The 13,760-nt window shown below is 60.6% G+C and overlaps 2 protein-coding genes across 4 annotated transcripts in view; both read left to right on the top strand.

The window, feature by feature from the left end:
* Positions 1-260: 260 nt before the first annotated feature.
* BMP15 (bone morphogenetic protein 15) lies at positions 261-1,838 on the top strand (the record flags this gene model as incomplete). Its single annotated transcript, XM_084269131.1, has 2 exons — positions 261-579; positions 1,069-1,838. The coding sequence occupies 2 exons, from the start codon at positions 261-263 to the stop codon at positions 1,836-1,838; spliced, it is 1,089 nt and encodes a 362-aa protein (XP_084125257.1).
* Positions 1,839-6,914: 5,076 nt separating this feature from the next.
* The window catches only part of PHKA1 (phosphorylase kinase regulatory subunit alpha 1), a 39,035-nt gene continuing 32,189 nt past the window's right edge, over positions 6,915-13,760 (top strand). For all 3 annotated transcript variants that reach the window (XM_084269370.1, XM_084269369.1, XM_084269368.1), the window contains exons 1-9: positions 6,915-7,018; positions 7,166-7,324; positions 8,231-8,278; positions 8,769-8,937; positions 12,339-12,421; positions 12,567-12,647; positions 13,039-13,137; positions 13,252-13,398; positions 13,701-13,754. In XM_084269370.1, coding sequence (XP_084125496.1) covers positions 6,941-7,018; positions 7,166-7,324; positions 8,231-8,278; positions 8,769-8,937; positions 12,339-12,421; positions 12,567-12,647; positions 13,039-13,137; positions 13,252-13,398; positions 13,701-13,754 — 918 coding nt within the window. In that variant the 5' untranslated portion in view covers positions 6,915-6,940. The remainder of the gene's footprint in view (positions 7,019-7,165; positions 7,325-8,230; positions 8,279-8,768; positions 8,938-12,338; positions 12,422-12,566; positions 12,648-13,038; positions 13,138-13,251; positions 13,399-13,700; positions 13,755-13,760) is intronic.

Below are 13,760 nucleotides of genomic sequence, written 5' to 3'. Positions count from 1 at the left end.
TTAGCTTGGAATTTGCACCCCTTTTTTTTCTGTATTAGCGCTGCTCCCCCCGGGCCCTTCTGGTCCTGTGTCAAGCTGAAGCGCCTGGCATAGCTATCCCAGCTCCACAGCAGCTGGCAGCACCCTGGAGTCTGCTTTTGCTGGTGCCAGTGACTAGCTCTGTCTCTCACTGGGGGAGAGGAGAAGCACCATTATAGGCTCCCTCTGATCCTGCCGCTGGCCAGCCCCCCTTTGCCCCGCTCACCCCACAGACACCTACCATGGCTTTGCTCCATCCCTTCACCAGCCTCCTCCTCCTGCTTGCTGTGTCCCTTTCTTGGGCTGCAAACCAGTCCCTGCTGCCCACCAGCTCCCTGCCTGCCGTCCCTCCCCTGCCCCTCCTGCAAGCCCTGCAATTGCGGGCTCCGGACAGCTGGGGCTGGCAACCTGGGCTAGCGAGTGGGCAGCCCCTGCGCTACATGCTGAGCCTGTATCAGCGAGCTGCTGACCGTGAAGGGCGACCCCGCCGCAGCCGCAGCCTGGGTACCAACACCATCCGCCTGGTCCGGGCCAGTTCCCAGGGGGTTCAGCGCTGGGCAGGTAAGGAGCAAACAGGCTCTAAAGGCAGCGTGGAGGCTTGGTGGTGCTGGAGGGATGGGCTTGAGCCATGGGTGGGGGTGTCTCTGGCTGCCTCCTTCCCGCTCTTTACAGTGTCCTGGCCAGGGTTGGGATGTCTTCTGGGGCTTGTCAGGAGATCCAGTTTCTCTGTGCCCCAGGGGTGAGATGGGTGAGGGCATGCTGGTGCCACGTGCACCTCTCCCCATCCTGTGTGGTGATGTGGTAGGACAGTGGTGTTGGTGCAGGGGATGGGACTCTGCTCAGCCTCTCATTGCCCTTCAGGGGCAGGCTAGCTGTGGCACACAGGGACTGCTTGCTGAGGCTCTTGCCTTGTGCTGGGGCACCCAGCTGTTAGAGGTTTTGAGGGTGGTGATGCCACAGGCTGCACTGTGCCATGTGGGGTTGTGGCAGCACCCTGGGATATGACCTGCTGTGCCATACCAGGAGGTACTGACCGCTTGTCCCCCACAGGTCGCTGGTACATGCAGCCCCTCACCTACCGCCTGCAGGGCCAGCCTGAGGCTGAGCACCTCCTCCGAGCCACTGTAGTCTACCTGCCCAGCCTGCCCCTGGCCCGCGGTCACCTCCTCTGTGCCCTGGAGCTGGCAGCCACTGGGAAGGCACCTGGGGTGCTGCTCAGTTCTGCCACCCGTCCTCGCCATGGCTGGGCTGAAGCAGATGTCACCCCTTACCTGGTGCTGGGGAACAGCAGTGCAGGGAGCCTGGCACTGAGACATGTCTGCGTGCGTGCTGGCCGGGCAGGGGGCCACAGTGCCCCAGCGGCCCCCAGCCACCCCTTCCTCCTCCTCTACCTCAACGACACCCAAGCTGGGCTGGCATCTCCAGCAGCAGAGCCTCGCCGGCACCGCCGTGACACGCTGCCTCGTGACCTGTCCGGGTACCTGCGAGAGCAAGGAGGGGAGAAGAGTGACTGCTCCCTGCGCCCCTTCCCCGTCAGCTTCGCCCAGCTGGGCTGGGACCACTGGATCATCGCTCCCCACCGCTACAACCCACGCTACTGCAAGGGGACCTGTCCCCGCCTGCTCCGCTACGACTACCACGCGCCCAACCACGCTGTGGTGCAGAGTTTTGTCCATCAGATGGTAGATGCCAACGTGCCCCGGCCCTCCTGCGTCCCCTACCGCTACAGCCCCATCAGCGTCCTCATGATCGAGCGCGATGGCGGCATCCTCTACAAGGAGTATGAGAACATGATCGCAGAGTCCTGCACCTGCCGGTAACCCCCGCTGCCCGGGCACGTCACCCCCTGGCTCTGCCTGTCCCTGCTGGATCTGGACTCGAGGGTTTGCCTTGCTCTCTGCCTGGGGTGGGTGGGTTTGTCTCCCCACACAGCACTGCTCTGCGGGAAGGGTTTTACAATGGCAGTTTTATGTGACTTGAAGGTTTTTAAAGGCAGGACACCTGTGCTGGGGTCATTGCCCTGGGGCATCTATCCTTTCTGCAGCCCTGTGGCCGTTGCCTGTTTTTTTTGTGGGGTGGGGGGGGCTTGTTCTGATGCTCTCTGGACTGGAGCACAAAGCCTGGAAGAGGTGGCTAGGGGTCTCCTGCTGGAGCCAGGGCAGGGAGGGCGAGCGGTCCAGGTGTCCCCATGCTTAGCACCAAGCTGGTGCCATCAGTATCTGGCGCAACCCTGCCCATGGGTTTCCTTCCCAGCTCACATGCACCCCATCCTGTCTAGTCCCAGCTGCAGTGGTATCTCGCTGAGCTGGGAATCGGGGAGGAGAGGGGCTTTTCCCCTCCCCAGCCCTGCAGTTCTGCTCTGGGGGGCGCTGGAAGGACCTGACATGGGCTGGGAGCTGGAAGAGTGCTCTCAGTGCTGATGGGCTAGGCAGCTGCCTGCACTGGGCTCTGCCCGCAGCTTCTGCCACCCCTGTCCTTCACCTCCTTGGCTTGCCCTCTCGTAGGGCTTGGGTCTCACTGTATCCCAGGGGTTGGATCTCTGTCACAGTATCCCTCTGCCTTCTGGCATCCTTGCTGTTCCATGGGGCTTGGGTGCTGCTGGGCTTCCAGCCTGTCCCCAGAAGGGTCAGTCCTACTCCCAGCACCCCTGCCACCTGGCTTTTTTCATCTATTTATTGATGACTGTAAATAAAGTGATGGATTTTGCTAAGGACTATCTTGGCCTGTTCTTGCTCTGTCCCTGGGGTGCAGCAGGTGCCCTCAGGGGCAGCCTGGCCCACAGACTATCACTGTGCTTGCACTGGAGGGGGTGGGTGCTGCTCCTTGCTGTGTGCAGGGGGTAAATCTCAGCTGGTTTAGGCAGTAGTGGGCGGAACAGGCTCCCCTGGAGCCCAGCCCTGCTCTGGGCTAAGGGGGTTGGATGTGGCTGCAGGCAGCTGTCTCTGTGGGGCTGGGGATAAGAGATGTTCCACATCCCTTTATACGTGTGGTGGTTTGACCCTGGCTGGAGGAGGCCAGGTGTCCATCAAATTTGCTCCATCATCCCCTCTTCAGTGCTTAAGAGTTGAAATAAGGCCAGGGAGCAATTAGCATCATGGGCAAAGCAGACTCAACACAGAATAAAAAAACCTCTCTAATTGATGGTCCTGCCCTGCACCCCCAGTGACACCAGAGTCGGGTGATGAGAAGTGGGACCAGATCTTAAAGCACCTTCCCCCCACCCCTCCCTGCTCAGCAGACTGCACTTCAGTCAGGATTTTGCTCCCTTCCTTCATCCCCCTGCAAGGGGTTGGGTGGGGGAAACGGGGGTTTTAGCTAGTTGGTCTCCTCCTTTGCTGGGGTGGGAGGCATCCCTCACACTCTTCCCCTACTCCACCGTGGGGTCCCACCCACAGCAGACTCTCCATGAACTTCTCCAACATGAGTCCTTTCCCACAGGGCTTCAGCTCTTCCCCAGCTGCCCCAGCGTGGGTCACTGCTATGGGGGCAGTCACAAATCACAGAATGTCTCTCAGGTCCAGACAGCTCCAGCCTGGTCCCCCACGGGGTCACAACCCCCCCCAGCAAACCTGCTCCGGCGTGGATCTCTCCCTCACTCATCTCTGTCTCTCTCCATGGGCTGCAGGTCCTGCCAGGAGGTTGCTCCAACGTGGGTCACAGCATCTCCTGTCTGTCTCCCCCTGCTCCAGCGTGGGGCCTCTCCACGGGCTGCAGGTGGGGTCTGGGCCTTGTCCATGGGCTGTGGGGGGACACCCGCTCCACCATGGGTTTCTCCAGGGGCTGCAGGGGCATCTTTCCCCCTGCCACCTGGGGCACCTCCTCCCCCCTTCCCTGCCCTTGGTGCCTGCACAGCTCCTCACACCTTCTCCCTCCCTTCTCTGGGGCACAAAGCAGCTGCTGGTGGGTTTTTCTCCTCACTGGGATTCCCAGAGGCGCTGTGACCGTCGCTGATGGGCTGGGCCTTGGGCAGCTGCGGGTCCAGCCTTGAGCCGGCTGGTGTTTGCTCTGTGGGGCTGCAGAGAGCTGCTGGCTGCTCCTTGCAGCAGCCACCCCTGCAGCTCCCCCTCCCCCAAACCTTGCCATGAAACCCACAAAAATATGGTGCAGGTCCTGGCTGACATGAGGACCTGCACCATATGGTCTGGTTGTCGCCATGGCCACGGCATTTCTCTGCCAGGGTTCTTTTGGGAAGGTCTGCAGGCAAACCTGCCTGTTCCTGTGCTTGATGTCCTATGTTTGCGAAGCTGGGGCAACGTTTCCCTTCTCTGAGCAGTGAGGCATGGGTGGCAGCTGTAATCCCTGTCCCCAGTGCTCAGTGGGGTTGAGTACTGCCTCTGCATCCTCAGCTGTGGCTCTCACTAGGGTCTCACCTCTCACTTTACCTCCAACCCACCTGTTACTGTGGGTCCCGTGGGGATGTTTCAGCACTTCTTCCTTCCTGGGGGGGCATTTGCTGTGGGGCAGCATGCTGCCAGCCCCTGTCCCATCCCTACCCAACAACCCTAAAGATTCTCCCCCATCCTGGCAGAGTGAGAAGCTGCAGAGCCACAGGCTCCTCTCCTTCCCCTTGTCCCCAGTTGGCTTCATCCTGACCATCCCGAGCCAGGAGGCTGCAGGGAGGGGAACACCTGCATTTTTGGAACCTTGCAGACCTGACTGCAGGGGGGGGAGATTTTTTCCTTGTCAATCATGGAGCATGTGGTGGTGACTCATCCGAGCGAGGGGTGATGAAAGGCGTGGGAGCCGGGCACACTCCCAGCCCCGGGCACCACTGGATGCTGGTGCTGCCCCTGGCAGGGACCTGCACCCTGGCCTGCTATGGGCACCCTTCAGACCTGCTGGATGCCCAGAGGTGGGTGAGCACTGAGGTTTCTCTCTCACAGCCCTGTGTCCCCATGTCCACTGTGCTAGTGAGCCCTTGTGTCTGGTGGGCTGAAGCCTGCCCTGGGGTACTCCCAGGCAGTGAGGGGTTGCCCCAGCAGCGTGATCTCCTCTGCACGGGTGCAGGGCCATGACTGGATAGGAGCAGTGCCCAGTGGAGGCACCAGCCAGCCAGAGTTGGCTGCACCATGGCAGCCTCAGGTCCTGTTGCACCAGGCAGTGGTCAAAGTGGCAGGGCCAGTGTGGCCCCCTGTGCTCCCACCAGCCTGACACTGCTCCTCTCCCTCTTCTTGCTTCTTCCCAGCTCCCTGCAGGTATGTCTGGGTGCAGAGGGTGGGCACTGGTGGCTGGCAGGCTCGGCACCCCTCTCCCCACCTCATCCAGCCCTCTGGGTAGTGCAGGAACCAGGGGGGGCACCCATCCCCCCGGCTGTCCCGCATGACGTCCTTCTGGAGGACAGTGGGCAGCAGACCCCTGGGTGCCTACTGCCAGCACAGCCTGCAGGTGAGTGGGGACCCTTGCCCATTCTCCCTGTGCCCCCCCCGCCCAGCCTAACCTGTGTCACTGGGACTCTGCACGTATCTCCATCCCCACAGTATCTCCAGCCCTGGGACCCGCCGTGTACCCTGATGTCCCCAGCCATGGGGGCCCACAAAGTACCCCAGCCCCACCAGCCTCCTCAGCTGTGTGAGTTCTCTTCCCTGGGACTCCCTGCACCACTCCCCACTGCCCTCAGCCCAGGGACCTCCCATGGAAGGCAGCCTTGGTGTCCCCCAGTCCCAGCACTCCCAGTCCTTCCACGGCTCCAGCAGAGCCCAGCTTTGCCCCCATTCCGGGTGCCCCCAGCCCAGGGATGCCCCCTCCCTCCAAGGACCTTGGCACAGCACTCAGAGCTGCTCCCCCTGAGAGGGCTGGGTGCCGTGCCCCCCGTGCTGACAGTCACCAGCAACCCCAGGAAAGCCCAGCCTGTGCCAGAGCCACTGGCAGCCGTGCCCCCACCACCGGGACGGGGCTCCTTGGCACCCACGTACCCCTCAGGGCTGAGCTGGGCCAGGGCTGTGCCTCTGAGCTCCCCGGGGCACCGCTGTGTGTCTGTCTGTCCATCCCACACCGCTGTCTGTCTGTCTGTCCCACCCTGCTCTGTGTCTGTCTGTCCCCGCCGCTGTCTGTCTGTCCCCGCCGCTGTCTGTCTGTCTGTCCCACACCGCTCTGTGTTTGTCTGTCTGTCCCACCCCGCTGTCTGTCTGTCTGTCCGTCCCACCCCACTCTGTGCCTGTCTGTCTGTCCCACCCCGCTGTGTGTCTGTCTGTCCATCCCACCCCGCTGTCTGTCTGTCCCACCCCGCTGTCTGTCTGTCTGTCGCACCCTGCTCTGTGTCTGTCTGTCTGTCCCACCCCGCTCTCTGTCTGTCTGTCCGTCCCCGCCGCTCTCTCTCTGTCTGTCCGTCCCACCCCGCTGTGTGTCTGTCTGTCCCACCCCACTGTCTGTCTGTCCCCGCCGCTGTCTGTCTGTCTGTCCGTCCCACCCCGCTCTGTGTCTGTCTGTCTGTCGCACCCCGCTGTGTGTCTGTCTGTCCGTCCCACCCCGCTCTCTGTCTGTCTGTCGCACCCCGCTGTCTGTCTCTCTGTCTGTCCGTCCCACCCCGCTCTGTGTCTGTCTGTCCGTCCCACCCCGCTCTGTGTCTGTCTGTCCGTCTCCTGCCGTGTCCGCCCGCAGCGCTGCGCGCTCCCCGTCCGGCAGGGGGCGCCACCCCGACCCTCCTCCCCATCCCCATGGGAGCCGCCATGCTGGCGGGTCCTGCCAGCTCGGTAATAACATCCCCTCAGGCTGGGGCCGCCGCCGGCACCGGAGGGGATCTGGAGACAGCGCGGAAAGAGAGACCTCTCTCTGCATGCCGAAGCGTTCGGGACAACCCTGCGGGCGGCAGCGAGCGGGGGGGCGGCCCCGCACGGCAGCGTAGGAACGCTGCCAGGACCCGTGGGGCGGGGCCGGGCCCTCGGTGGCCGTGCCCGCCCGGCCGGCCGGCCCCGCCGCAGACGCCATGCGCAGCCGGAGCAACTCGGGCGTGCGGCTGGACGGCTACGGGCGGCTGGTGCAGCAGACCATCCTCCGGCACCAGGTGCGGGGCCTCCCCGGGGCCGGGCCAGGCCGGGCCGGGCCAGGCGGGGGGCGGGCGGGCCGGCCCCGGGGAGCCGTGTCCTGAGCCCGCGGCTCGGCGCTGACCGGGGACGGGGCCGCGGCCCCTGGGTGTGTGTCCCCTCCGCAGGACGCGGTGACCGGCCTGCTGCCCGCCAGCGCTGACCACCGGGATGCCTGGGTGCGGGACAACGTCTACAGCATCCTGGCCGTCTGGGGGCTGGGCCTGGCCTATCGCAAGAACGCCGACCGCGACGAGGACAAGGCCAAGGCCTATGAGCTGGAGCAGGTAGCGGGGGAGCGGGCGGGAGGGAGGGGGGCCTGTGCTGCCCCTCCCAGCCTGGGCCGGGCGGGTGGGCTGGCTGTCACCCCCCCCTGGCTGGTTTGCTTGTGGCGTGGCCCGGCACTGGGGCTGAGAGGCTCTGGGAGGCTGTGTGGGGAGAATGAGGGCGCAGCTGACCCCGTGTGGGCCCCAAAGGGATCATAGAGTTGTAGGGGTTGGAAGGGACCTCGAGAGTTCATCGGGTCCAACCCCCCTGCCAGAGCAGCTCCCTAGGACATATCACTCAGGTATGTCCAGGTGGGTCCTGAATATCTCCAGAGAAGGAGACTCCACACCCCCTGGGCAGCCTGTCCCAGGGCTCCCTCACCCTCACTGGGGAAAAGTTCTTCCCCATGTTGGTGTGGAACTCCCTGTGCTCCAACTTGCAGCCATTGCCCCTTGTCCTGTCCCCACAGAGCACTGAAAAGGGGCTGCCCATTTTCCCCTGCTTCAGATAATTATAAACTTTAATTAGGTCCCCCCTTAGTCTTCTCTTCTCCAGGCTGAACAGTCCCAACTTCCTCAGCCTTTCATCACAGGGGAGATGCCCTGGCCTGACTTCCCTAGGGGTGCTGGAGCCCAGCTGGAGAGCCTGGCTGTGCTCTGCACTCCCAGGGGCTGGGGAGCTGCATCCCCCACCCGTGCCCCCCCCCCTCCCCACCCCCTCCTCGAGCAGCAGTTCAGCTTTGCTGGCAGGTGAAGGAACCTTCTTCCCTTCTGCTACTGCTTATGCTGCAGGGGCTGTGGAAATGTGAGCAGGAGCTCTGGTTACTGATACTGGAGCCCTGCAAAGGTCAGCAGCCAGCAGGTCTTGAGTCAGGGCTTCTCCTGGCTGCCTGGGGATTAACGAAGCTGTTTTCCCTCTTCCTGCAGAGTGTGGTGAAGCTGATGCGGGGGCTGCTGCAGTGCATGATGAGACAGGTAGGGGCTGGGCAGTGCCTCTGAGAATTGAGTTGTCTCCTCAAAGCCTGGCTGTGCCTTCCCTGACCAGCAGAGGAGAGGCCCCTTTCCAACAGATCTTGAAATAAGCTCTTTTGGCGCCTGTCCCTGGTGCGATGGAGGGCCCAGTGCTGTGGGCTGGTGGCCAGTGGGGCTTTGCCAGCTGCTCCCTGTCTTGTGACCTGGCTGGCACTGGGCCTCCACAGCTCTTTTCCTTGAGGGCATTTGAGGTGACCCTTTTCTCCCTCACAAAGTGCAACTGTGGCTGTGAGCCCTCCGTGGCTGCAGCCCTGTGTTAGGATGGCGTGTGAGCCAGCACTTGCTGTCTTAGGGCATGGAGGGGCTCAGCCTGGGGGGTGTAGGGTTTTGGCCCTGCCAGGCTGACAGCGTGGGGCAGCCCTTGGCTCTGGGGCTGTTGGACCCCCTGGAGACAGGGTTTGATGAACTCCTTCGTCTCCTTGCCCTTCTCAAGGTAGACAAGGTGGAGGCGTTCAAGTACAGCCAGAGCACCAGGGATTGCCTGCATGCCAAGTACAACACCCACACCTGTGCCACTGTGGTGGGGGACCAGGAGTGGGGTCATCTCCAGATGGATGCCACCTCCCTCTACCTGCTCATGCTGGCGCAAATGACAGCCTCAGGTGATGCTGTTGGGGGATGCAATTTCAGCTTTGATGATGCTCTTCTCCAGGGCTCTACATGTTTGGGTGCAGCTTTGTGGGTGCCAAGCTGCTGCAGTGACCTCCCCAGCCTCACTTTTCTTCTGCACCTGAGGTGGATTTGGGCCTCTCTGTGTCTGTCTCTCTAAGAGTGCTTGTTTTCCTGAAGCCCCAGAGCTGCTGAGAAGTGAGGGTGGGTGTAGGGATGGAACCTAGCCAGGATGTGGCTCCCCCAAGGCAGGTGTGCAGTGAGGGGTCATAGAATCATAGAATGTGTTTGGTTGGAAGGGACCTTAAAGGCCACCCAGTCCCACCCTGCAGTGAGCAGGGACATCGTCACTAGATCAGGTCACTCAGAGCCCCATCCAGCCTGACCTTGAGTATCTCCAGGGATGGGGCCTCCACCACCTCTCTGGGTAACCTGGGCCAGTGATCCACCATCCTCAGAGTGAAGAGCTTTTTCCCTAACACCCAACCTGAATCTCCCCTTTTCTAGTTTAAACCCATCCCCCCTCACCCTATCACTCCATGCCCTCAGGAACAGTTCTGCCCCAGCTTCCTACAGGCACCTCTCAGGGACTGGAAGGGGCTGTAAGGTCCCCCCAGAGCTTTCTCTTCTCCAGGCTGAACCAGCCCAACTCTCCCAGCCTGGCTGGCAGAGGTGCTCCAGCCCTTGGGTCATTTTTGTGGCCTCCTCTGGACCCGCTCCAACAGGTCCATGTCCTTGTGCTGAGGGCTCCAGAGCTGGACACAGCACTGTAGGTGAGGTCTCCCCAGAGCAGAGCAGAGGGGCAGAATCCCCTCTCTCATCTGCTGCCCACACTCCTGGTGATGCAGCCCAGGATGGGGTTGGCCTTCTGGGCTGCAGAGGCACATTGGAGGCTCATGTCCAGCTTCTCACCCACGACCCCCAAGTCCTTTTCCTCAGGGCTGCTCTCCAGCCCATCATCTCCTGACCTGTGTGGATAACGGGGGTTGTCCCGACCCATGTGCAGGACCCTGCCCTTGGCTCTGCTGAACCTCATGAGGTTCCCCTGGACCCACCTCTCCAGCCTGTCCAGGTCCCTCTGGATGGCATCCCATCCCTCTGGCACATTGACCTCACCACCCAGCTTGGTGCCATCTGCAAACGTGCTGAGGGTGCACTCGATCCACTGCCAGTATTATTAATACAGCACTGGTCCCTGTGTGACCCCTGAGGAACTCTGCTTGTCACTGTCTTCCATCTGGACTTGGAGCCATTGGCCACCACCCTCTGGATGCCACCATCCAGACAATTCCTTACCCAACTGGACAGTCCACCCATCAAATCCACATCTTTCCAGCTTGTTGTGGGGGGCTGTGCCAAAGGCCTTGCAGAAATCCAGGTAGCTGACATCCATTGCCCTTCCCTTGTCCACTGATAAGGTCACTGCATTATAGAAGGTCCCTAGAAAGCAGGACTTGTCCCTGGTAAAGCCATGCTGGCTGTCTCAGATCACATCCCTGTCTTCCATGTGTCTCAGCAGAGCTTCTAGAAGGATCTGTCCCATGATCTCCCCAGGTGAGGCTGACAGGTTGGTAGTTCCCAGCATCCTCCTTTTTAGAAATGGCTGTGGTGTTTCCTCTCTTCCAGTCACCAGGGGCTTCCCCTGCCTGCCATGACTTTTCAGACCTCATGGAGAGTGGCTTGGCAACTCCATCAGCCAACTCCCTCCACCAGCCACCCCCCTCAGGGCTCTGGGAGACTCCTCAGGCCCCAGTGACTTGTTCAGGTTCCTCAGGTGGTCACAGCCCTTCTCTTCACTGACATGGGAGGGACTCTTGTCTCCCTGGACCCCCTCTTACAGGAACTTGACAGCAGTGAGGAGAGAGGTCACCAGTGAAGACTGAGGCAATGAGCTTGTTGAGACCCTCAGCCTTTCCCTCCTCTGCTGTCACCAGCTCACCATTGTCACTCATGGGGGGCACGCTGTCTTTCACCTTCCTTTCCTGGGTTCTGTACCTGTAGAAGCTGTTGTTCTTGGCATCCCTTGACAAGTTCAGCTCCAGCTGTGCCTTGGCCTTCCTGACCTGGTCCCTACACAACCAGGCAACACCCCTGTACTTTTCCCAGGATGCCTGTCTCTGCTTCCACTGCCTGTGGACTTCCAGCTTGCCTTTTAATTTGACCAGCAGTCTTGACTCAGTCACACTGGTCTCTTGCCTTCCTTGCCCAATTTATACCTGGGGATTGAGAGCTCTTTGGCTCTGTTGAAGCATCCTTAAAGATCTGCCAGCTCTGTTCTGCCCCTTTGTCCTTGAGGGCTGTTTGCTGGGGGGGTCCTACTGACTAACTCCTTGAAGAGCTGGGAGTTGGCTTTCCTGAAATGCAGGGTCCTGGCTATATGTTACATCTGGTTCACACCCCTCAGGACAGTGACCACACCTGTGCATGGTCTCTGCAGCACAGGCTGCCTCCAGTCTTCACATCCCTGATGAGCTCACTCAAATTGGTCACCATCAGGTCCAGTATCCCTTCCCCTCAAGTAGAGCTGTCTCTTTCCTGTCTCAGGGAGTTGTCCTGAGGACACTCCAGGAGTCTCTTGTGCTGCCTGCAGCTCACCAGGCTGCTTTCCCAGCTGATGTCAGGGGGGTTGGAATCCCCCAGCGGGGTGAGAGCCTGGGAGCTCAGTGCCTCTGCAGCTGGAGCAAGAAGGCTTCATCCACAGGCTCCACTTGATTGGGCAGCCTGTAATAGACCCCAACCACAAGGCTCCCCTTGTTGTGATCCCTAATTCTTACTCTTCCAACCTGCTCATGACTATTCCTTAGGGACACACATTTCCTAAGAGAGGGCAGCACCCCACCCCTCCTCCTCCTGTCCCCCCTGCACAGCCTGTAGCCATCGAGAGCCACACTGCAGTCATGGGATTCATCCCACCATGTTTCAGTGGTGGCCAGGATGTCACAGCTCTCTAGTAGCACGGTAGATCCCAGCTCCTCCTGTCTGTTGCCTGTGCTGTGTGTGTTTGTGCAGAGGCACTTGAGTTGGTGGCCCTGTCACCACACCTGTGCATGATGGACACCCCTTGGTTCCCCCAGGGTGTCACATGGAGGTTGCCCTGTTGTCTCTGGTTAGATCAGGAGCCTCTGGCTTGTCTCTGTAGGACTTTGCCTGTGCAACTGCCTGCTGCATGCCTCAGAGCAACAGGTTGAAGGTCCTTAGTATCACCCCATCCCTCCAACCCTGGTGTGTCATCATGCTGCTCGTCACAGCCTTGATATTACCCCGCTCGCCCTTGGCATCCAGTTTAAAGCCCTGTCAGTCAGTCCCTCAGTCCCCCAGCCTGGCACTGCAGCCCCTTCCTAGGGGCAGCCTGTGGGCTGGAAGCAACTAACATGAATTCCTCCCCCTGCTTCAGGCCTCCACATCATCCACAGCCTGGATGAAGTCAACTTTATCCAGAACCTCGTGTTCTACATTGAAGCAGCCTACAAAACAGCGGTGGGTAGTGCGTGCTAGGGGAGAGGGCAGGGGGGGGAAGGTAGGGGCAGCTGTGGGTTCCTACTGAGCCCCAGCAGTGAGTGGGATTCAGAAGCTTCCTGGGTGTGCTGGGAGCTGCTGCCTGCTCCAACGTGTCTCTGTGCAGGACTTCGGGATATGGGAGCGAGGGGACAAGACGAACCAGGGCATCACTGAGCTGAACGCCAGCTCTGTTGGCATGGCCAAGGTGAGCAGGGGGAGAGGTGCTGGCTGGGTTCTGCCTCCTCCTTACAGGGAAGGCTGGGTGTGTTGAACTGTGGATGCTCAATGCTCCATGCAGTGATTGATTCCTGGGGAGGAAGACCTTTCTCTTTGTGTGTTGGGATAAAACTCTGTCCCTCTTGCCTGAGTTTTGCCTGAACTGGGCATTAGAAATTAATTGGGGTCTGTGGCAGAAATGTCCAGGACCCTGTTGGTGCCTGGCTGCCTGTGGCTTTGGAGTTGTCACATTCTGATCAGGGATGCTCTGTAGTCACAGGAGGGTTTTAATTTGGGTGGTGTGTTATGCAGAGGGCCTGGCATGGGGTGAGAGCTCTTACAGATGGTGGGGGAGGACTTGCTGCTTTGGATGCTTACAGGCTGCCTTGGAGGCACTGGATGAGCTGGATCTCTTTGGAGCAAAGGGAGGCCCACAGTCAGTGATACAGGTGCTGTCAGATGAGGTGCAGCACTGCCAGGTGAGACCCACACAGACTTCACACCACTGTGGTGTGAGCTGTGATCTGCTGAGGTTTCAGTGTGAGCAGTGCCTGGCCTGACCACCTAACCACCCTTCCTTCCCCCTTGTGCAGTCCATCCTTCACTCAATGCTGCCCAGGGCCTCCACATCCAAGGAGGTGGATGCCAGTGTGCTCTCTGTCATCTCCTACCCAGCGTTCGCTGTGGAAGACAGCAGGTTGGTGGAAATCACCAAGCAGGAGATCATCACGAAGCTGCAGGTGAGTGGCTCTGCCCTTGGCTCTCCCTTTGGTGGAGACAGCTGCACTCTGAACTGCTGCAGCCCTTTTCTCCCTCAAAACATGCTCAGGGAGGGGGTGCTGGGGCATGTCCTCTCCCAGTCTGTGTAACCTGTGGCAGGGGTGCACAAAGAGACTCCTGTGACCTTGGGCTGTGATCATGGTGCTTAAGCACTGGGTGAGGTGGTGTTTGTGTGGGGGAGACCCCAGCATGTCTTTGCACTGGAGGTGTGAGGTGTCTCCTGTTGTGCTTCCTGCTCAGCACCTGTTTCCCTCCCTTCCAGGGGCGCTACGGCTGCTGCCGCTTCCTCCGGGACGGGTACAGGACCCCCAAAGAGGTGAGT

The sequence above is a fragment of the Gallinula chloropus genome (genome assembly GCF_964237585.1).
Source record: "Gallinula chloropus genome assembly, chromosome: 11".
NCBI lineage: Eukaryota > Metazoa > Chordata > Aves > Gruiformes > Rallidae > Gallinula > Gallinula chloropus.
Note: the sequence above shows the minus strand (reverse complement) of the source record. Positions and strands in the feature narration are given on the sequence as shown.